General features: G+C 38.0%; 2 protein-coding genes across 3 annotated transcripts; both read right to left on the reverse strand.

Moving 5' to 3' along the window:
• Positions 1 to 431: 431 nt before the first annotated feature.
• LOC18424190 (serine/threonine protein phosphatase 2A 57 kDa regulatory subunit B' beta isoform) lies at positions 432 to 3,029 on the reverse strand. Its single transcript, XM_006828782.2, has 2 exons — positions 1,618 to 3,029; positions 432 to 793 (listed from the first exon to the last, which is right to left on the reverse strand). Exons 1-2 carry the CDS (start codon positions 2,716 to 2,718, stop codon positions 467 to 469), a joined length of 1,428 nt encoding a protein of 475 aa, XP_006828845.1. The 5' UTR covers positions 2,719 to 3,029; the 3' UTR covers positions 432 to 466.
• A 2,614-nt stretch (positions 3,030 to 5,643) lies between these two features.
• Positions 5,644 to 23,133, reverse strand: LOC18424191 (DNAJ heat shock N-terminal domain-containing protein). 2 transcript variants are annotated; one of them, XM_011630622.3, is made up of 4 exons: positions 22,245 to 23,133; positions 14,492 to 14,686; positions 6,145 to 6,242; positions 5,644 to 6,008 (listed from the first exon to the last, which is right to left on the reverse strand). In XM_011630622.3, exons 1-3 carry the CDS (start codon positions 22,935 to 22,937, stop codon positions 6,222 to 6,224), a joined length of 909 nt encoding a protein of 302 aa, XP_011628924.1. In that variant the 5' UTR covers positions 22,938 to 23,133; the 3' UTR covers positions 5,644 to 6,008; positions 6,145 to 6,221. The 2 variants fall into 2 exon arrangements, with proteins under 2 accessions (XP_011628924.1, XP_088703838.1); XM_088847712.1 differs by having other exon boundaries at positions 5,644 to 6,035.
• Positions 23,134 to 24,477: the final 1,344 nt, after the last annotated feature.

Below are 24,477 nucleotides of genomic sequence, written 5' to 3' on the forward strand. Positions count from 1 at the left end.
ACTTGATGTATCTGGTTCCTCAACTTATAACTGCAAAAGAAAAAAGTATTTTGTAGTGCAAGAGTATCTGTATTCTGCAGTTAAAACTGCCCCTGACATCAGTATTTTTCTTAGGTTTTAGCCTCTCCTTGGACGGGGACATCTGCTCAGGATCCTACTACAAAGTGGCCCAAAGTGGCATACTGTCCTCGGTTTAGGAGGCTTCTTGCTATTGTTCCATCGGTTCGTATTATGGAGTTCGAGAGAATCTTTGTTCCCTCGTAAGAGGGTGAATAGGAGGATTTGGAGTTAGAAGCGAGGATATCTTTCTATAGAGCTTTGTGTCCTTAACACTCAACCTTTTATGTGATTTTGTATCATTTTCTAAAAGTATTGTATCAATTTATCGAAGTATTGAACCTGCACACCTGTTTACAAGTAGCTATTCATGATGATTGAAATTGAATGAGGTATTTAACTTTGACTATCATTGGGATACACATATACATGGCTGTAGGGAATTGGCTGCTGCAATTTCAAGCCTCTCCCACTTCTCTTTCCTCCTCATATCCTCCTCATTTGCCATAGCTGCCCTCTTGCCTGATCCTTCCAAGCATTCCATGTACAGCACGGGTTCCATCTCCTCTAGCATCATTTTCACGCTCATTGTTAGTTGCCGGACCGTTTTGCTCCAATGCCACTTCAAGTTCTTCTCAAGGGCATCTACCATAGTTGGCCATGCACATTCCATTGTCGTAGAGACCACATTCACAAATGCCTCATTGTTCCACACACACAATGCCCTTTCTGCTACCTGCACAAAAATCCCCATTGTCCATTTCCTTCTTGATGCTGTAAATTTGCTAAACCTTTTCAACTGTGTAAAGAGGAACAATGCTCCTAGGCTCATTTATGTTAAACATGGGTTAAACACAGTGACCTGTTGTTCTCTGGAATTTTTTAGGTGATTTTCAAATGTTTTGATTTTCTAAAGGACATAAAATAAATAATAAAAGGATTTTAGAAAAAGATAAATGTGGAAATAAAATTAAACATTCATCTTGAAAAATTAATTTTCTAAATACTTTTTTCTCAGAAAAAAACAAGAAAAGAACAAAAGTTCCTAAAATCTGTCTTGATTTTTTATGAGGTTATTACCATTTTTTTTTCCCCAAAGTTATTATTTTCTTTATTGGTTGTGAGGTTATTACTTATGGGTTTTTTTTATGGGTAGATCGACCGAGATCCTTGCCATGCCTATAAAACATATAATTCAAAAGTCTGTTCATAATATTTTTTAACTAATATTAATATGCAGGACAATTACAAATGACAAAAATTCAAAGTACTTTCTTTTGATATTTTTGATATTACTACTTAAATTTCAAAAATTATAAATACGATGTGGTCTGACTTTGAGTGTTGTTTCCTCTCCTTATCTGTCCTTGCAGTGTGATTTTATTGCTAGGGCTTCCCTAGAGGTCATCTGCCTGTTCTGGTACTTCTTTGGCACAAATATGCATAGCTTAATTTCTAATAGAATCTAATTGAATAGTGCTTATATATCCAATCTCATTATCAGAAGCTCCAAACAAAAAGGAAAAATGATCAGTTAGATGGCTAAAACACCTTACACACCTGAGAATTCCAACTATTCATGCATTTTGCAACCTGTGAACACAGAGAGGACCCCAGCTTTCGGAGCTCGCCAGGGTCTGTGTGCTCAACCAACTCTTCTATCTCCCCAATAAGGAGGACTTCCTTTTGACAATTGGTGAGGGGCCAATACTTGAGGATCCCCTTAATCAAACTACCCCCAAGCCCAGGCTCCTTAATGACAAACTGGCTCACACAATAAGCAAGTTGCCTGTGATAGATAGGCAAGCCCTTTGGCTTATGCAAGGGCACAAGAACCCTCATTAAGAAGAGCCTGTGTTCATCCTTTAGTGGTAAACTAAAGCCATTGATGATGCTCCCCCATATCTCTAGCAAGTCTCCTATACCAGGGTGCCTCTCCCCCTCGAACACAGTGTGCAAGAACACATCACTCATACTTTTCCTCATGAATGATCGATAGAACGTGAACCTCGAGTAAATCCTGTGGAACACGTTCTTCAAGCTCTCCCTCTCTCGGGGATCCTCAGCCTTAAACAAGTTGAGGAGCTTTAGGACAAAGGCCTCATTCATGTGGTGCCTCACTGCCTTGGGCTCAATTTGTGGTGACACAACAAGCTTAAGGAGGATATCATACACAAGTTGGAGGTGGGTCCACATGGGTTCAATGGGCATGAGCTCGGGCTCTTGGTCAGGGTCCGGTGCCTCTCTTGCAGTGGGTGGTGGAGGCGGTAATGATCGGAAAATATTTGAAGAAAACATGGAGAAAAATGCAGAGAGAACTGAGTCAGGATAAGGGTGCTTGTCTTTGGAGGTCGCTCTAAGGTAGTCTAAAATCTCACAGAGCTTTTGGCGCTTGAGGTCTTGTTGGGTTGGGGACTCAAATGGGTCAGTGAATGTGAAGGCAAAGTTGCAAAAGCTGATCTTTGTGATGAGCTCGGCAGTTATGGGGTCGAGGTCTGGTTTTCTGGAGAGATGGTGATGGAGAGTTGGGTTGTTTATGAGGGTGGTGCATTTGTTAGAGGGAGAGTCTAGTGTGAAGAGGTATTTGAGAGTTGTGGATTGCTTGTTGGGGCTTGGGCTGGGACTAGGGGAAGCTTTTGCGGCCTTAGTCTGAGCTCCCATGGCTATGCAATACTGGGTCTCTCTGTCTCTCTTTCTCTGAGCCTAGGCTCTCCAAGTGTTAGAATTTGTTGTTTTATTCTCTCTATCTTAAAGATTTTAGTTTTCTCTTTTCTCCATTATGGATGAGAATCCAAAGTGCATGGTGGCTTCGATGGTTTCATGGGTTTAGATCGGGGATTACAAGGGTATCTGCATGGCTGGTTGTGGCTCACAACAGCCATGGTACAGGTTGGGAGGATGGCATATTTTAAGCTATGACACTTGGCCGCCTCAATCATAAAATACTACTACGGCCGGTTTCATGCAACCACCTTCTTGTTGGAAAAAAAAAATGGCTATCTTGTTCTTTTGGAAAAAGGTACAAAACATTCTCTCTCCCTCTGCCTATATATATATATATATATATATATATATATATATATATATATATATATATATATATATATATATATATATATATATATATATATATATATGGTTTATATGGAAGCCACTGCGCAATGTTTATGGGTAAAAATGAACTGTATTTTTGCCCATAGGCTCGGTGCCATCTGATTTTTTTGGATGGCGAGGATTAGAGACCGCCATAGACCTAGTATGTCTGTGGCAATCAAAAAACACGTAGAATTGCCACGGACCACACATCGTCTGTTGTAAATTCGTTCAATAAACCGCCACAGACATGTGGCGTAAAATACTATTCATTTTCGCCTATAAGCGTTTTTAAAACTTTTCCTCTATATATATATATATATATATATATAAACACTAGAGAGAGAACACACTTTCTCCACCCACATGCATAGACATAAGACACAAATCACCAATTCTTCTATGGAAAATCTTAGCTTCAAATGAGACCCTATGGCATAAGAAAATATACTCATTCTGCTCTCTCTCTCTCTCAAGTCACTATCCTCTTCCATTTCTACAACCTAATGTATCTGCTTAGTTAAATGAATAGATAAATCACATTGTGCTAAGATGGTGGACCCTGAGCATATTCAATTTAGTGTATAATTTGGACCTCGTGAGAGTAAAACTCTAATAGCTAGTTGTGCCACCCACCACCTTGATTGCCATTGCCTACAGCCCGTTTCTTGACCGCAGATGTACTTTTATATTCTAATTTATGTGCTTAGTCTGCGTTTTGGAAGAGTTCAAAAGCATTATAAGTATTGGTAGAGAGCTCATAATCTATTAGACACATGCGGTGCACATTTTTCTAGAGAACATGGAAATATTTATGCGCCCATGTACAGTCAAATTTTAATCTCAAATTTTAATAAATTGACTAAACATGGAAGGCTAGAAGTTAGCTATGCAGCATCACCACAACAACGACCATCATCATCATTCGAGCTTTATCCCAACTATTTGGGTCAGCTAGTTGCTAGCATCACTACGACGACCACTTGAATGTAAATCATCGAACTTAAGACCAAAATTTTATTGTCCTAAGCATTGTTTTGGTAACTGAGAAAACAGAAAAGAACACCCTGTTTTTTGAGTTGCCAGTGCTTTACCCAGTTTGGGAAAGGGTAAAATCTCGAAACATGGAGAATTATGGTACTCCACATTTTGATGTTTTTCCCTGGTTTTTTAAGAAAATTTCAGCCCACCCCATGGGTGTACACAGAACCCCTCTCCCCCACTTTTATTTCTATGTGACCGGCCTCTCTCTCTCTCTCTCTCTCTTTCTTTTGTTGCTCTCTTTCTTCATGCCCTAGCCCGCTCATGTCGTCAGTTTTTAATTGTTTTCAATTTTCATCTCAAAGCTATATAATTTTTCATGATATCAGAAAATATGCTATGTTTTTACAGATAGTATCAGAAAATAGTCCTTCATAAGTGCAGAGTAGAAAAAAATTGTATTCAAACAACCTTCTTAAGGCATATGCAGAATATTCACTTTGGATTTAGATCTAGTCTGAGCTTCGTATTCTCGCATCCCTTCGTTGTGTTGCATAGATGTCTAAACTATTGATTCTTGCTACGCCATATATTGCTCTTTTGACTTTCTATTTTTCTATTTTCATTTTTCTATTTTTAGATTGGTAACTATTTTGTGATTTATCTGCAATATAATGCCTATTTGCTTGAATTGTATATAAAGGAGGTCAGTTCACTAGAATCCCAAGTTTCGTATTGAAACAATCTTTAAATCAATGTTGTTGTAATTGATCTCGGGATCTTGCCATTAAAATTTGGAAATGTATACAATGAGACTATTCATTTTTAATAGAAGAAGGTCGCAATCATCATTAACCGTTAGATTTAAAATCGAGTGGTTGAAGCTACGTCACTGTTACGATATAAAATCCAAAACAAAATTTCTCAAATATTAGATTAGGCATACGCACCACAATACTAACCCCAAACTACTTATTTTTGCAGCTACCTTCCAAATCAAAAAGTGATATATTTTAAAACAAAAGTATCCCCTTATAAGAAACATTTCTCTCATCCGCTCAATTATTTAAAGGGTGAGGTTTGTATAAAGTGCCCATTTTGTACTCGAAGTACACCAGACTTTTGTTGGAAAGCTTAGTTCCAATGTCAACGATGGCTTGAAAATCCATGTTTAACTTTAATTATGAAATTTCAATCAGCCACAAAGAAGTTACAATAATAGTTTTGGCTGTGAAGGTCCAATACACATGTTAGGCATATGAAATATCAGCATAAAGTCAGAGCGGCAAAGCATACTTCAAACTCACACCCACCAAAATCAGGTGATAGACAAAACACCATTAATTTTAAATTTTTAATAGCATGAGCCAAAAGCCTTCCACTTCACTAAAACTACTCAACTATCCCTTGCAAAGCCCTTTTTTTTCCGTTTGGGTAATCGATAACTACCTCTGGCAAAACTCTGTAATTCAACTGAGTGGTGTGCACAATGCTCGGAATGAAATGATAGAATGAAGCAACACAAGAATCAACACCTTCATGATTTCACAAGTATATCATAGACTTCATTTTCATGTACAGTCATAACAAATCAAGTAAAACAAAGGTCGAACACTATACGTAAGGAATTCTTTGAATGATCAAGTATCTTGTTAACTTTCAAGGGCATGCATATACATCTTACACAGGAGATGTAATGTTTCATTGGCATGCTGAGGCGGTGGCCCATTACTTGCATCTAATGCAACTCATCCAAGCATTCCTTGTGGGTGTGCTATAAAACATCTCCAACATCATGGCACGTAACTCTTTTCCTCCCCTTCAATTACAAAACCTCAACTTTTTAAGCAAAATGGCCAGAGACACAGTAAAGACGCCTGTCCACCAAATTGCTCAATAGTCATCTAAAACAGATTTTCATGGCATCACAATAATAATAACAAATAGTATCGATACTAATTCATAGCGGAACAATGTCAAGGAAATAGGGGTTTAGCTCCGAGGTATAATTACCTCTGACCATATCATAAGCTTGATTATAAACTGGGGGTGGGATAATGGTCTTCGAATATGCCTCTTATGTTTGCACATCACTTCTTCCTTTGGGCTGCCTGTTTAACAAATAGATGAAAGCATCATGAACATCGTGAGCCCAACTCAGTAAAAGTACAACTAATTATGGTGGATAACATGTGAAAAATTTAGCAAGAATAATAATAAAGTAACTCCATATGAGAAAACCTAGCACAACTCCCAAATAAGGAAAATATGTACACAGAGATGCATTTATTTTCAGTGCTAGCTGCATGCGCACTTAATCAAAGCAATTCTAAAGGACAAAAATCATCATCATCATCACCACCATTAAAGCTTTTTCCAACTATTTGGAAACGGGTATACGAATCCTGGTCCACCATTCTGCTCTCTCAAGGGCTATATCTTTAGTGAGGGCACAAGTCCCACTATAATTTCTCACTACTTCCAATCATATCTTTTTTAATCTGACCCCTTTCCCTTTTTAAGCCTGCCACTTGAACCAACTCGCTTCTCCTAACAAGTGTTATATTGACCAGCCCACCTAAATCTACTCTCTCATCTCATCACTTATTGGAGCCACATCTAAATTCTCCCGAATGTATTCATTTCAAATTCTATCCGTTCTTGTTTTGCCACTCATCTATCTCAAGATCCTATTTCTAAAGTACAACTATGGAGGACAAATTATAGTATAGAATACCAAAACTTGGCAGATTTTCTTAAAAAGAAAAATTATACCCCCACCCCCCCCTAATATTTCAACTTTCTACAAATCTTACCCCCCAATACTTTTGTATTATACTCTAAACCCCAACACTATACTTCCTTGTATTTACCCCCCCCCCCCCCCCCCCCCCCTCCTTCCCCACCCCCAACACCCCCCAATCAAATAGTCAAAGCATTTTGAGACCAAAATACCATTTTTCCTTCCCTTACCCTTTTTTCTCTGTCGTTTTAGACACGTGACCCTCTCTTACTTTCTCTCTACCTCTCTCCACCCATCCTCTCTCTACTCATTTCTCTCTCTCTACCTTCCCTCACTTGCTCTCTATCTCTCTCTACCCTCCCTCATTCTTTCTCTCTCTACCACTCACATGCCCATAATGCCGTCCGACACGTTTTTGTGCCGAACCAAAAAAATATTTGCGGTCCAGCACAAAACGTGTCGTACCGCAAAAAAAAATTCGGTTCAACACAAAAATGTGCCGGACTGCATTGGATTCCAGTAACTTTCAAATACCCATAATGCAGTCCGGCACACCCTTATGCTGGACCGCATTATGGGTACGTGAGTAGTAGAGAGAGAAAGAATGAGGGAGGGTAGAGAGAGAAAAAGAGTGAGGGAGGGTAGAGAGAAAGATAGAGAGAAACAGTGAGGGAAGGTAGAGAGAGAAAGAATGAGGGAGGATAGAGAGAGAAAGAGTGAGGGAGGTTAGAGAGAGAAAGAAAAATGGAGAGAGAAACGGGTGGAAAGAGAAGAGAAATAGAGAGAGAAACGGGTGGAGAGAGAAAGAGAAATGGAGAGAGAAACGGGTGGAGAGAAAGAGAAATGGAGAGAGAAACGGGTGGAGAGAGAAAGAGAGTTTGAGAGAGAAATATAAAAAAATAAGTTGAAAAAGAAAAAAAAGAGAAAAAAAAGGGGCATTTTGGTTTCAAAATGCTTTGACTATTTGATTGGGGGGTAAATACAAGGAAAAATAGTGTTGGGGTTTAGGGTATAGCAGAAAAAATATTGGGGGTAGGATGTGTAGAAAGTTGAAATTGGGGGAGGGGGGGTATCTATAATTTCCCCTTTATAAAAATGCAACAAAAAAACCGCAAAGCCCACTGAAAAGTAAAAACCATTAACATATATAAGAATAAATAACATAAGGCCTGTCACCCTTAATCAATCACTATGGATGCAATCTAATTTATCATGTTCAGAAGTTAAAACCCCAACATTCCATTTTGAGTTTTACCACTCATTTATTTATGGATTCTTTGAATTCTTCCCTTTGTTTTCTCTTTCACGTCCTTTTCTCAAAGTAGCTAACTTCACTCATCAAAAAAGGATTGTAATTTCAATAAATTCTAGCATTCCAAATGTAGCCACTCCAGCACAATCTAGAAACTCCCAAAAAGATTTAACATCCACCTTCATAACAAGTAGATTGCCTGTATAAAGTGCTCAGTATAAAATACTAGCGAGCAGCGACTTCTTATTTTTGTAAACAATAAACAAACTATGATATACAATTTAGTATAGACGCATCTAACATGGGCGGATAACACCTAAGACTTGAACCCTTCCTAATTAAACCTACTGTCACAAGGTTATACACCTTCCTAATTAGTTATGGACGACTTAATTAGGCACCTACAAGATGAGGTACCATGGTGGCATGTTGTTCGCAGATGACATAGTGGTGATCTATGAGATATGAAACGACATCAACACAAAGTTAGAACTTTGGAAGGATGCTCTAGAATTTAAAGGTTTTAAAATTAACAAGACTAAGACATAGTATATGGAATGCAAGTTTAGTAATAACAGGAGTAGAGATGAGGAAATAGTTAAGATTGATGGCTAGGGAATACTAAAAAGAGCGCACTTTCGATATCTTGGGATGATAATCCAGGAAAAATGAGAAATTGAAAAAGATGTCGCACATGGAATTAGAGCTGGGTGGACGAAGTGGAGATGTGCAACCGGAATTTTATGTGATCGCTGCATACCAATGAACCTGAAGGGCAAATTCTATAAGACAATTGTGAGACCAGCTTTGTTCTATGGGGCGGAATGTTGGGCGGACAAAAAACAATATGCTCTATAAAATGAGTGTAGCGGATATGAGGATATTGAGATGGATGGGTGGCAAGACAAGAAGGTATAGAATTTGAAAGGAATATATTTGGGAAAATTTAGGTGCGGCACCAATAGGCGATAAAATGAGAGAGAGTAGATTTAGGTTGGCTGGCCATGTGTGGTGCAAATCCAGTACAACACCTGCTAGAAGGTGCGAGTTAGTTCAAGTGGAAGGATCAAAACGAACAAAGGGGTAGATCCCAAACGACATAGTTGGAAGTAGTGAGAAATATATGGGAACTTATGGCCTCACTGAGGGTTTGGCCTTTAATAGAGCAGAATTACTAACCAGGATTCATGTTGCCGACTCCAATTAGTTGGGAAAAGGCTTTGACGATCATGATGATGATCTAAAAACAAAACACAATATACAATTCAATACATAAGCATCCAACATGGTGTGGAAATCACCCAAGACCTGAACAAGACCTGAATCCTTCCTAATTATACCTACCTTCACAAGATTAGACACCATTAAGGAATGAGATGATTGAAGCTCCCTTGCAATTCTGCTCTGAGGCAGAGGAAAAAATGAGAGACAACTAGAAAGACGAAAAAGATGCATAGTAAGAAGCATATATAACATAAATATTGTTAAGATAAAAATAAGTTTAAACAAAAGATCTTGGAAAAAAAGCTTGGATTAAAATAAGTTCAAACAGAAGATCCTGGAAAAAGAGCTCATACATCCTTGCTTCATTATGTCTGGAAATCAATGGTTGGGAATTCATCTTGTAACCCCGACTCCAACTGGGACGCTAGAGGAATCGCAAAGAGTTATTTGTTTTTCAAAAAGTACTCTCTCCAAGGAGAAATAAGACCTTTAAATTCTAAGATAGCTCTAATTCCATGAGTCGTCATTATCATCATCATCATCCGAACCTTATCCCTACTATTTGGGGTCAACTACAAAAATCATGTGTTGTTATTCCACTCTATCAAGGGTTATTCCCTCAGTCAGACTATAGGTCACCATATATTTTCTTACTACTTCTATCCATGTCTTTTGGGGCCTTTCCCCTTGCCCTTTTAAAGCCTTTTGCTTGAACCAAATCATCCCTCCTAATTGGTGTTGTTTTAGACCGACATTGCACTTACCAGACCACCTACTTCTACTTTCCTTCATTTTATAGCCTATTGGAGCTACCCCCTAAGTTTCCTCAAATTTATTCATTTCGAATTCTATCATTCCTTGTCTTGCCACTCATCCATCTCAACATCCTCATCTCAGCTATAACCATTCTATAGATATGTTGTTTCTCAACTGCACAACATTCTGTACCATAAAGCAAGGCTAGTCTTACAGCCATCCGATAGAACTCCCCCTTCAAATTCTCTAATTCCATGAGTAAGTTGTGAAAAAATACTCAAAAAAATTAATGAAATACTATTTTCTTATTTCTTATGCATAGTTTAACAGCCATCCTATAGAACTTTCCCTTTAATTTCTCTGATTCCATGAGCAAGTTGTGATAAAATACTCAAAAAAATTAATGAGATAGTATTTTCTTATTTATTTATATATAAATGTCACTGTATACATACATACAACCAAAGAAACATACAAAAATACAACATACAGAGAATTACAGAACTACCCCACAACATGCACATAACTACTTTTGGCTCGTACAAGACCTTGTAAAATATTTCCCTCGTAATAGAAAGAAAATTGCCAAATATACTGTTTTGAAACGAGAAGATTTATAGTCTCCGAGATGAGGGGAAAATCGAGTGGTGATCTTATGGGTGCTTCAGGCAAAATGGAGTTATGGTCCTATGGGTGCTTCGATACCCCCTAAAAGCAAGTTTTAATGAAGTTGAACTGCAACATAACCAAGATGCCACTTCATTTAATAACATCAGAATTGGGGTGAGCCACTCAATCCAAACCCCTAACCTCGATCACCATTCTCCACCTCCACCCCCACCTCAACCCCATCTCCCTTGAGCATCCACCAAGACCTTCCTCCACCACTAATACCATATCCCTGCCATCATCAATTCCTCCAAACCCTCTCTCAAACAAGCTATCCTCTTTCCACATCCTACCTGAGAATATAGAGTCGTGCATCATTAAGGAAGAACAGGCCTTAGATGCCACGCTTGTCATCAACATAGAGCATCGAAATAATTTTTTCAGTGGTGTAGAAGCTGAATACAACCTGCTGGGCTTCCCAAATATCTCTTACCAAGAGTCATAAAATATTAATGGGAAACTCAAATATCTCTTACCCAGAGTCAAAATATTAATGGGAAACTCATGGTAAGCCTTGAAAAGGAAGACGTATGCACAGCAAAACAAAAATACAAACCAAGTTTCATTGGATACTTTTTGGGCTTCAAACCCTAATGGCACTATGCCACTCAAAGCATTGGATCTATTTGGTTACCCAGAAGGAGATTACATATCAGGCGAATGGGCAAGGATCGCATCCTGTTCTGGTTTGAACATAAGGAAGATTTAATTGAAGTCCTTGAGGAAAGACCCTGGTGCATAGATTGCCAATGCATACATTAAGAGAGATGGAATGGTACAAAATTACCAGAAATATCAGCCCTTAGCACCATCCCAGAACGGATTCATTTACCTCATTATTATTTGAGGATTTCATCCCGAGGTCAAGTTGCAGCAGAGAAGCCCTTCCCCATGATATTTCAACAAAGGACCGCAGACAGTTGGAATACTCTCGAGTAAGCATGGAGGATAAAAATCCACTTCAGAGATCCCTAATAGCTAATAGACAACTTAAGAGATGGTGGTTGGTTAATGCTTCGGCCATCAAATGCAAGTTCATTTTGGAACCATGTGCTAACTGTACTTGATTAGGCCATATTGCCAACAATATGGGCTGGAGAACAAGCATTAATCCAAGCAAAGTATGGCTGTTGTTAAACAACAGCTGGAGGTTCGTAGGCAGGAATGGAGAGTGGTTGAGAGAAAAGGTAAAGCAAAACTGAGCTAGCAAAACATTTGCGCACAGCAGAAATTATTTCAGGTTCAAGATATGAATATCTAGTAGGCCTTCAAGAAAGGTGTGAATCAAAGGATCTGCAGAACAGGGACAGCGATCCAATAGAGAACATTCAGATGCTGAAACTGACGAAAGTGACAAGAAATATCAGGCAAACGATCTCCAAAATGGCCTCTCCCTGAAAAAGAAAAAAAGTGGCAGAAAACCAGCAAGAATCAGAGATTTCAGCAATGAAAACAGGGCCAGAACAATACAGCAGGTTTTCCAGCCAAGATGAGAATATTCCGGCTGGATTGGGTTCACGTTTCAGTCATCCTCGACACCAACCATGCTCAGATCCAGATCTGAACTCATGATTGGACCATTTAAGCTCATGATATGAGCTTAAAGAGGAGGCCCAATCACCATTACCCCACCAAAATATCACTGCAGGCCTGTGCAAACCACTTCCGGGCTCCAAAACCCCAAAAATTCTTTTCTTTTCATTTTTTTTCTTCTCTTTATCTTTTTTCAATCTATCCAAATATTCTCTAATCTCCTTTTTTATATCATCTATAGCTTGTGGGCATGCTCTTACATTCCCATAAATTCCAGCTAAGTGCTCTTTTTGTTGAAAAATACCACCCATATAAGTATTTCCACAGAGTAAGCATATCACACAATTTCTATCTTTCGGATTTTTTAGTTTAGCATATTTCCAAGCCGGATCTTTATTACTAGAAGATTGGGAAGAAGACATTGACCCAAAAATAAGTATTACAGTATTACTGTACAAAAAGGAATAAAAAGTTACCGACTCTGTGAAGCAGTGCTCGATTTCTTTACGGCCTCTAAAACCCCAATTTCTTATCACAAATTCACCCTAACATCCCCAAGTTAACAATCAAAAGCATCAAATCAACAGCCAAGTATCAAACGACCGCCAAATCGAAGATTTGAATGAAAAATAAATTTCCGCCAAATTTTTCTTCCCTTGATTTGATGCAAAAAAGCCATGGCTGGAAATCACCGTTTAGGGGGTTTAATACCCCCCAAACAGTTTCCCCCATTTTTGGATGGTCAAAAAGACCATTTTGCCCCTCCCGAGGGGCAAAATTGAAAAAAAATTCGGCAGAAGGGGATGCGATGCGATGCGGTGTGATGCGGGATGCGGCTACGATGCGGCGCATATGCGGCCACATAGATCAAAAGCGCATTTGCAGTCAGTTCTGATGCAGAGCCATATGCGGACGCATTTTAAAACCATGTTGCAAAACAAGACCTACATGCCCGACAAAGTCCATGATGCAGTACTTGAACGGTACATTACACAAAGGAGATAATAAGAACAAGCAGAGGAGAATGACAATACACAGGATGATATAGCAACATAGCAGTATAGCATGAAAGAAGTGAGAGCTTATATATGCCATCAGGATAAACAAGGAGATACAGGCATTCCACTAAAGAAGAAATATCGAGCTCCACACATAGTATGGCAAATGTACAGTTAGCACAATGTGTAACAAAATTCAATGTATCACACCAACAGGAAAATGAACATGCTTCAAATGTATGCTATTAGCACAGAAATAGCAAAGTATACTTGGAAAGCAATGGATGGCGGAAATGGCAGCAAAACATGGATGAAGAATTGAAGTAAAGTTTGGCAGCAAAGAAGTGAAATGAAAATCAGTAGCACGTCATAGAAACTTGAACTCTTTAATTCATACTCACAGCTGGACTATAAACAACAGATTTCATAGACTCGGGCCTAATGTACATTCTGTTTTTTCTCTTCAGATTAATACAAGGGGGAGGTTTCCCATGCAAACCCTGGCTGTATGGCGAAAAAGATAATAATGAGGGACCCTATTACTGTTGGGGTCAGATCAAGTTGAATTCTAATATGAATTTGAAGTTATTACTTATCAAAAAGAAGAGGAGTACCCTTCATACAGGGGTCAATAGACTAATTGAGGAGTACAAGAAAGTTTGTGTAGTTCAATTTGCGAATTGGGAGTTAGCACCAAGATTTTAGCACTAAAAGGTAACCAACCACCACCTAAACAAGCATTCTCATTAATACTATCATTGATACTATCACTACTTAGCATGTCATTTAAGTAAACAAATGCCAAAGAACTATATACGTTCACAAACATTGGGAACAAGTGGCAATGTTCTATGCACAAAATCAACAAAGAAATAGAGGGTGGCAACAAAAAGACAGGATAAACGTTGTCAAAATATGCGTCCAAAATTTATTAGGTCAGATGGTTCTAGGATTCTATTTTCCAATAGCCATAAGAGTTCTTCGGCCCCAAAGTCTTCATTCTTTGCTATAAATTGTCTCTACCACAGAAACAGGCAAAATGACAAACCACAATAGCATGCATATCGCACAAAGAAAATATGAAAAACAAATTTAATAAAATTTTCTGAACCAAATGCTTTGCATTGATATGAGCAATGATTTACATTGTAAACAGCTATAAGTTTATATTGCAACATTCCATACCTTCTGCAGCTTCTGGAGAATTGAATCTTCATATGCGTGATACCCAGCTCCAACAATGTTATGGAGTTCTGGATGATTGTCAGGCGCAACTTGTTTGCTCTGGAAAGTGTCAGACGAGCTAGTTGCAGTAGGACAAAGAGGAAGCACAAGTAAAGGGTTTGAGAGATCCCCACACGCACTTCGTGTTGCAGCAATCTGGAAATTGGAATAACTCTGATCAGTTAAGTTTGCCAGCATAATAAGGAGCTCAATCAGAAAAGCTTGGCACATTACCAAATAGAGATTCTTTAATAAAGATGTAAGTGCAAGTAAACAAACAAACAAGTCAATGATGCAAACAGGCTACAACTACCGCCCTATAATAGAGAAGACGTAATGTAAAACTTAGAAGCACAGTTAGTAAAACTCCGTTTAAAACCTCGGGTTTTGGAAAACACTCCAATTGATTAAAAAATGTATTAAAGGTATGATCTTCAAAACTACTTGAAAAAAAAAAGACTTTCATTTTTTAAGAAAAAGGAGTTTGAATGTACCATATGATTTTAAGAAGAAGCTTATCAGAAGAAACTCTAAAATTTTACCTTGAATAATCCTTCTCCACTTATTTTGCTAGTCGGTCATGGGTCAGTTGACTTATTGACCAACAAAGTATGTGATCAAAAGTCACAATTATGGAATTGTTAAGTCCATAATTCTAGTCTAAGGTGTTGCAAAAGCCTTCAAAAGAACTTCAACACTTCTAAGTGTCTCCAGGGTTATCAATGGATCTTAGGAGTGGGACGATGCCCTAGAAATGGTGTCAAAATAAATGCAGACCACTAATACATCAAAATTTCTTCCGAATGCCCATGAGGTGAGTGCATCCCTGATAATTTCTTCGTGTGCATGTTATGGTCTCCAATTTCCATCAAAGGCATGATCTCCCTCTACTTTCAGGTCATCCAAATGATTGCAAGAGAGCGAATTTTCCAAAAGGTCAGCTTAGAAGCAAACATTAAAGATCCAATATTCTAGAAGAATTGTCGGCAGCTAGCATAAAGCTCATTCATGCTGAACAAGGTAAGAATAGAACTACAAGGTAATTCTTGCAAACCTATCTATAAATGATAGTTAATTGTCGATCTATCATCCATACATGACACAAAAATATAGGATTATAGTTAAGATGATCCAGAGCAAGAACCTTCTCTGGGGTATCAACCAGCCAAACAGCAGAGCCAGCATATGCCTGAACCAAGCTGAGCCAAACACAGCTAATGACACTCAAAAGCGCACGATAAAGGGACTAGAATGAGAAAATTCTAGACTATCCAAACCCAAATCCCCATATACATAACCTCGGAATGAAAGGACCTTTAAAGTCAAACCTGCCCAGCAAAAGATAGAAATCATTGAACACCAGTGTTAGAGAATTTGGCCACCAGGCAGCCAGGGCAGGGCAGGAAGCAAACAGACCTAGGCGCCCACTTGTCCTAGATGGCCTCAATGCACTCAGTGGGGGGGGACTTTTAAGCACTCAGCCAAGGAAAAAAAAGTCATTTGTACCCCTTTAAAAGGGGGGGGGGGGGGGGGGGGGCATTCAACCCCATAGTTACCTAGGGCAGGAGCAAAAAAAGCTCTAGCATAGGGAGCGAAAGCACGGAACAAGGAAGCTCAAAGTTCTGTGGTCGAGGGAACTAGTTCCGTATATGGCCAAATGTATGGATCGCGATCCCCAATTTTAGGGGTCATTAAGGGATCGAGAGCCATATATGCAAGGGAGTGGGAGTGGATCCCTTAGAGCATGGGATCGTGTTCCGCTGTGTTAGGATCAAGGTTCCCGAAGTTCAATTATCCATTGTATTGTAATCTGGGAGCAAGTTCCATTTAACAATATTTTTAACTTTTCCAAATTGACAAACTCAAGTATCAAAGTAAACAAGAATCATGTCATTGAAAATCTCTTGGACTTTTTATTATCCGTAGAGTAAGATTTCACAAATGAGTAGTGATACTTAAAAGCCAATATGGTGATGTAATACCTAATAAGTCTTTCGGCAAAAATGGAGCCTTGTATCCTCAATGATCTCTCTCTTTCTCTCTCCCTCTAGCTCTCTCGTCAACTGGTGAAGAGATACATTCATTGGGAAATTTTTTGGACTCTTATTTTCTTCAATCTCCTAAGGGAACGTTGTAGTCTATCTCCAATTAACATTGTCAAGAATATTTATCGTACTTTTCATAACCTCATTCCTCAATAGAACCGCAACATGACTACCCTTTGTATCTCATCCCAACTTCTTTCTTCTCTCTCCTTCCCCTCTCTTGTTGCCTTTCTTTGAAACTTGACACAAGTCACAAGTCACAACTCACAAGGTCTGTAAAGCTGTGAATTGTAAATATACAGGAAATCATGGTATTTTGAAAGTTTGTAGGTCATAGAGAAATGAAGATCTATACTCCATTGTATATGAACCCAAAAATATGACGCCGAAACTTAGACATAAAGCATAAGATACTCGATTCTATGTTGGTGGAATCACGGTTCTGCTTACTCATGAAATGATGATTTTTTATATAGGGATCTGGGTCCCATTAACATAGGATCAAGATCCTTAATATCAAGGAATAACCCGGAATCGAGATCCATGTTTCAGAGCGCCAGAACGAGATCCAACAAAGGAAGCAAACCCTCCTTAGAAGATCCTGGTAACTATGTTCCACCCCACCAAAACCAGTTTAGAGCCTTTTAGAGAGAGAGAAAAACATATTGATTTTTTGGAATATTCTCGGGATTGAAAAAAAATCCATACTTTTTGATTTCTTACAAAATCAAAAAGTAATCAATTCGATACTATTTTAGCTTCAAGTGGTTGCAAAAGACACCATTTGTTTTCGATTTCTTACAAAATCAAAAAGTAAGCAATTCGATACTATTTTAGCTTCAAGTGGTTGCAAAAGACACCTTTTGGCAACCAAAGGTCATAGATTCGAGCCAAGACCGATTGGATTTTGAAATATTAGTATATTAGAAGATTTGGATTAGGGTTTGGTGAAACTTGTGTACCATGGGTTTGATATATTCTTCTTTCCTTTTTGGTTTTTGTTTTTTCTGCTTTTTTCTCAAGTTTGGCTTTAAGAGTAGGTGTTGGTTTGAGTTTATTGATACTTTGTTTATATTGGGTAAACCAATCTTAATAAAAAGTCATTGCTCAAAAAAATGGATTTTTAAATTTTTTTACTCATTAAATTGTCCAAAGAGTGAAAAATGGCAATAAAATGATTTTTTCCACTCTATTACCCCTTTCAGTAATTGAGTGGTTGCTTTCTAAAATTTGATGTGGTATTAGCTAACTTTCTTACATTTTTGGCTGATTACATTTTTTTTGTTTTGTGATTTTTTATAGTAATGATTTTATAGATTATTAAATATTTATCTACTTTGGGTTACTTTATTGATTCTTTACTTAGGTTTGATCGGTTGCATCTTAGACTAGATGCTTGATTTTTGTGAATTGCTAAATAGTGTATTCTTTGAGTTGTTGCACTTGCATCAATAATTTAGGTTTTAGATTTTTAAGTTAATAAATACTTCTTCTTGAAATCGGGTTAAGATTATTTTACGTTTAGTGATCACATTTTCTTAAAGTGGGTTATTTGACCACATTATAAAAGTCAATCACTTTATTCAGTACTTGAATTTGATTGTTTGCATTATTTTACGTTAGTTACCACATCTTCTTAAAGTGGATTATTTGACCACATATTCTAAAAGTCGGTCACTTTATTCAGTACTTGAATTTGATTGCACGCATCGTAGAGTCCTAAAGTAAATGTGGATGACTTGATTCCATATTTGAATTGTGTGCAATTTCAGGTTTGGATGCATGTCTTCTTCTAGTTAAAGTAGGACAGTTGATCTACATTGGAAATACGGATCATGTCCCAACCCTAATGACAAGAACAGGGTGGTCTGTAGATATTGTAAAAATGAGTCATATTTCCAGTATAAATATATTAAAAAACATCTCACTGGCATTAGAAGGGATTTAACCCTATGCACTTACGTGCCTCATAATGTTAGGAGAGAGATGTTGGGCCATTTGCAAGGGGTCCAAAAGAAGAAATAAGAGGCAAGGAAAGAAATATAATGATATAGTGAGTGTCTATATATATGGAGTACAAGAAGAAAAAGATGTATATGCCAAGAAAGGGGGCTTTAGTATGTAGAGGGTTTGGGCAAAAGAGGCCTCAAGCAAGGGGGCCTATAGGTTCTACTTTCCCCCACCTCATACCAAGGCTGTGGCATGAGAAAAGGGCAAACCACCATATAGAAAGACGCTTTAAGAAGTGTCTCAGTTTGCAGCCCGTTGGTTCTATCAAGTAGGCATTCCATTCAATGCCCGCTAACTTGAACTTCCAAGCTATGTTGGAAGCAATGGGACCTATGACCTCAAGGGACCTATGAGCTCAAGAAAAAAGGTGGAGCTCCACAAGTAACCTTTTGAAGATCCACAAGGATGCATGGGGAATGTATGGGGTCACTATGATGACTGATACACGATGCTAAGAGAAATAGAAGAATAATGAACTTGATGCACAGTTTATTTTAAAGTTAGTGGATCAACATATGGAAGAGGTGAAGGAGGTACTCGTGATCCACTAGTCAATAACATGGTTGCAACCAGTATGCTGCAGTTAATATGTTGAGGGTGAAGTGGCGGTGATTTTTTTGGTCACCTTGTGCAGCACATTGCATACACCTCATAATTGAGGCTACTAGCAAAAGGAAAGTGGTGGAGATAGTATTGAAGAAAGCTAGGCTATCACAATTTATATATAGCTACGCCTAGGTAACTCAATTTTTCATGTGAACATTTAGTAGTCTAATTTGAGTCAAGTTAAAACTTGGCTTTTGTAGTTACTAAAGTTTGTAGTTTTGAGTTACTACACCTTGAGTCAAGTTACTAAAGTTCTAAATTTACTCATGTTACTTGACTTCCATTTATACTGCTGTAAGTTTGTTGCATGTACCCTGTTCGCTAGGTCTTGGCCATGATGAGAAAATTTACCGAAAAGAGCAAGTTGGTGAGGACTAGGATGACTAGATTTGCCACCTCTAATCTCTCACTACAATCCATAGGGGCCCAAAAAGGAAAGCTCAAGGCTATATTTTATGTCCGAAGAATGGGCCCAAAACAAATGGTCCAAGGGGGGCCCATAGGAAAGAAGGGATTAACATTGTTTTGAATAGTCATTTTTAGAATGGGCTTTGCTATGCCGTCGATGTTTTTGACTCATTTGCAAAAGTATTTTGGTCAGTGGATAGTGAGAAGGAAACAGCAATGAGACACACACGAGCGCGCGCATGCACGCAAACACACACAAATATGTGCACGTGTATGCAGATATGCATATATGTGTACGTATGTGTGTGTGTGTAGGGAAATGGAGGTTGCCAAGGACGAGATCAAGATGAACTTTGGCAACAATGAAAGTAAATACCTTTTTTGAAAATTATAGAAGAAAAAAGCAACTCAGAACTGGAGAGGCCTCTACACCTAGCCAGGTATTATCTCAACCTAATCATTTCTATATTAACCATAGGATAGATGCTAAGAGCCAATTCATGGACGAGATTGACTTGTGCAACACGAAACTCAATCATGATCCAAGTGTCCAAGAGCAAGTTTCAATGGATGTGGATAAGCATAGATATTCAGTATAGATATTCAGTAGGGTATGATTTGGCAATAAGACAGAGGACCAAGATCTATCAGTGTACTTTCAAAACTTCTTTACTTTGAATTTGTGATTTGAGTACTTTGTTCTGACTTCTATATTCTAATTTGGCTTCCAAATATACTTATCTACTCCATTTATTTTTACACAATCTAGATTTATGGTGGCAAAATCATTGGGAAGGGGCCATCACTTACAGCATATGGCTAAGCAGATTATGAATATGACTGACAGCTCATTTCGCGGTGAGTACTACAACATGTTCAAGATGATACTTTTTGAACCGATTCATTATCCATCTATACAAGTCTCCTACTAACCATAACTTGCATTATGCTTTTCTAAATTCTAATCATGCATTCGTATATTATCTAATGGTACATAAAAATAAGCGAAACAAGCTCAAACAAAAGAGATGAAATGACCTTGTTTTCGTTCATTATACCCCGATTATGGTGAAAAATGGGGACGATAGCAGAGAGTGGTTGGTCAATGCTGGAGATAAAAAAGCATTCCCTAGAAAGGGCTAGACCCAAAGCCAAGTTTGTGAGGTATTTTGGACCCCTTCTAGCCCTATACAGGCCACTAGATCTCAATCTCGGAGGAAGAGGTAGAGGACACAGAGAGAGGAGAATGAGAAGACGGAGGCTAGCTCAAAGAAGAGCAGGGAGGAAGAGGACAATGTAGAGGAGGGGCTGACTCTGATGATAATGGCTAGGCATCATCACCAAAATCAGAAGCAGCTACTAGTGGTGATGAAGATGTAGTTGGTGGTGATGATCAAACTCCATTTTTTGGAGTAAATATGGTCAAACTCAATTACCACTTTGAGTTCATCAGTTTTTTGAGATGCTTTAAGGTTTGTTTATCAAGTCTTTTGAGTTCTTGTGAGTTGTGACTTTGTTTGCTAGATATGATCTAGATTGTTGTCATGAGCCAAATGGCATTTATGCATGCAGAAGGTTTATGTGAATACTTATTTACTAATACAATTTTGTATGGATTTTGGGCAAATTTCAAGCTTATAAAGTTTTAGGAATTCAATTTCAAGTTTCAAATTCATTTATAAATAATTTTGAAGTGTTACAAACACAACAACACATACAAAAGCCCCTAGAAAAGGTTTTATTCATATGATTGTTTTATAATTCAATTAGGGGGGTTTGGTATCCAATCCAAACCCCTAAAAACACCATAGAGAGCCCTAACCTGTTGCCTCTCTGTTAGGGCTGTCCAGTTGTAGACGCCCCTATCTTGGCTAAGGGACTTCCAAGTGCCTAAACTCTAAACCTTAGGTCCTAAAATTCTCGAAAGCTCCATTCATCTCTTTAAATTCGTGAAATACCTCTAGAATGCCATGTCTTGGAAATCTGCTATTACCAGGGTTAATAGTTATCATTCAAAAGGGCTAAAAGATATATACAGTTAACTATCGACTTTGGCTCAATTATACAGTTAACCACAAAGATTGAAAAGGCAAAAGCAACAAAAATGGAGATTATACACTTAACTCTCACGATTAAAAAGGCAAAAGCAACAAACATGGAGCATTTCTGGAATAAACTCTTGCCAAGGTACTGAAATGACCTCGTCTAAGAGGCATGAGACACACTTGGATGAGTAACCAAGCAACTTGGCTCACTTAAGTGAGTTGGATTTTATTTTATTTTTTCCCCTGATAATTGGCTGGAATCAATTGATTTCTCATTTCAATGATGGCACGAGTCCCATTTCCCAGGTCTACTGTGAAAAGCTCTCCCTGAACCCATTTCTCAAAGGGGTAGACAAGCAAATCCTTATCGTTACCTTAACTTAAGCTAAATATTCTCCAGAATCATGCTACCAAAGGAAGAATCCTATCTATCCCAAACAAATGAAAACTCCGACAGTGTAAATTTATACAGGAAGACAGACTTCTGGTATAGTGATGAAGAAGAACATGCTACTTTCTTGATAGAAAAATAAACAGAAAATGGATAAATAAATAAAAGAAAAAGATGGAAAGAAACAAAAAAAGTTGCAGAGTTATTACCACTTCATCTCTCGACCCCATAACAACAAGGGCTGACCTCTTCTTCTTAGACCCAGGACGCCTGATAAGCACATCTTCCACTTTGCCAAAACTCTCAAACACCTCTCTTAGCCTCGTCACTGTGTACCCCTCCCCCAAATCGTTCCATGAAACCTTCAAAATCTTGGTGTTATCCACACCACCCCCATCACCAAATTTAGCAGAAGATTTAGATTCTGAATTATCAGGAGTACTAGAATTAGCAGCACCACCAAAATTGGCGGCGTTTTTGGTAGCACGAGTTGCCCTAATCCTGCTTATCTCCTCTTGAAGCCTCTTCTTAGCCCTATCCTCCTCCTCTCTCTCTCTTTGACCCTCCATTTCAGAGGCAAAAGCTTTCTCTCTCTGCGCTAAATCACCCATCATTTTGCGACGCTTCGCAGAGGTTAGGGTTTCTCTCTCTACCCGCTGCTGCTTTAGGGAAAGCAAGTCATCAAAAGCTTTGCGAGCAATGGGATCTAAGAGAATTTCGTAGGCAGATTGAATCTTTAGGAAGTTGGAAGCCGCTAAGGGGTCATTGGGCCGCTTATCGGGGTGAGACGTTAGGGCTTTGGCTCTGTAAGCCTTGCGAATTTCGGCTTCAGATAGCTTGGCGCCTGCTGTGCCCGAGGGCAGGCCCAGCATCAGGTAGTGATCTTCTTCAATTTCCGCCATTGATGACCTCTGCAACTGCTCTCTCTCTCTTCAACTACCTATCTTCTCTCTCGAGGAGAGTGGCGGTGACAACTCTCTTTAGCCCTCCCCTCGCGCAATGAGTAAATGACCGTTTTCTTGTGTGTTTCAACAGGGGAAAAAAATTTGGTGCTTTCTTTGTCCAAGTCCCTTCTCCTTCCTCAGTCCTGCACGTTCACGTAAATATCTCTTATCATTTTGCCCATAATTGGAGAAACTTTATATGAGGTTTCAACCTTAAAAATGTAGAATTCAAGGTGCACCACAACATAAAAGTAAGTTGTTTGGATGTTGGAAGACCCTCTAATTGATCATCTTGACATCGAGATATATGAATATGAAAAGAAAAAATAGATTTTGACTTTTGAAATAGTATCTTGCAATATATTATTTGGACCATTTATTTTTAAGATTTTCATGTGTTTATAGATCTACTTTATTTGAATATTTTTATATTTTAAAATTTTATAATAAAAATGAAAGTAGATTCTTAAACATCCTAAGAATTTTTTATATCAAACTTATTTTTATGATAAAATTTAGAGATGTGTCTTAATTGGATTGTTTAAGGTTGCAACTTTATGCAAACCACACCTTTTAAAAATACATCTAATGTTTTATATTTTATATTTTATATTTTATATTGAGCGCAAGTATTTTGAATAAGATACAATCTTGTAAGTTTAGTAATAACAGGAGTAAAACTAAAAAAATAATCATGATTGATGACCAAGAAGTGCCTAAAGAGAGTATTTTTTATATCTTTGGTCAATAATCCAAGAAAATGGTGAGAATGATGAAAATATTGCACGTAGAATTAAAGCTAAGTAGGCAAAGTGAAGATGTGTAACTCGAGTTTTATGTGATCGTCATATATTAATGAAGCTAAAAAGAAATTTTAGATAACAGCTATGAGACCAGCGTTGCTTTATGGGATAGAATGTTAAGCAGTAAAAAAACTATATACCTATAATATAAGTGTAGCAGATCTGAGAATATTGAGATGGATGAGTGACAAGATAAATAAATATATAAATTAGAATGAATATATTCAATTGAACTTAGGGGTGGCTCCAATGTGCAGCGGGAAAGTAGACTTAGATGGACAAGCAATGTATATTGCATACCCAATACATTATAGATCAGGAAGTGCAATGTGGTTCAAGTAGAATGCTTTAAAAAGGTAAAGGGAAGAAAATGACATCGATAAAAAAAAAAAAGGAAAAAAGATATGGAGTTCATGGTCTTACTGATCGTATGACCATTGATAAAGCAAAATAGCATAACATAATTCGTGTAGTCAACTCCAAATAGTTTGGATAAAACTCTAATGATACTACAAGACCGTTTACCTTAATACAAAGAGATCACAAATACCTCTAGCGGTCTAGCCATCCAATTTGTATAGTCAACTCCAAATAAAGGGATTTGTGAAGCAAAATACCATGCAAATACTAGCCACCCAATGGGCAAATAAGAGTATCCCCGGGTTGTGTATATAGATATTGAGGCTAAGTGAATT

Source organism: Amborella trichopoda, chromosome 9, assembly GCF_054954075.1.
Source record: "Amborella trichopoda isolate Santa Cruz 75 chromosome 9, AtrichopodaSantaCruz75HAP2 v2.0, whole genome shotgun sequence".
NCBI lineage: Eukaryota > Viridiplantae > Streptophyta > Magnoliopsida > Amborellales > Amborellaceae > Amborella > Amborella trichopoda.

Excerpts from the sequence above, each read along its gene's own strand:
- LOC18424190 (XM_006828782.2), bottom strand. The coding sequence starts at position 2,718 with ATGGGAGCTCAGACTAAGGCCGCAAAAGCTTCCCCTAGTCCCAGCCCA. Across the intron at positions 794-1,617 it reads TGAATAGTTGGAATTCTCAG|GTAGCAGAAAGGGCATTGTG; the intron begins GTGTGTAAGGTG and ends ATTTTTGTGCAG.
- LOC18424191 (XM_011630622.3), bottom strand. The coding sequence starts at position 22,937 with ATGGCGGAAATTGAAGAAGATCACTACCTGATGCTGGGCCTGCCCTCG. Across the intron at positions 14,687-22,244 it reads TGGGGTCGAGAGATGAAGTG|ATTGCTGCAACACGAAGTGC; the intron begins GTAATAACTCTG and ends TCCAATTTCCAG. Across the intron at positions 6,243-14,491 it reads TTCTCCAGAAGCTGCAGAAG|GCAGCCCAAAGGAAGAAGTG; the intron begins GTATGGAATGTT and ends TTTGTTAAACAG.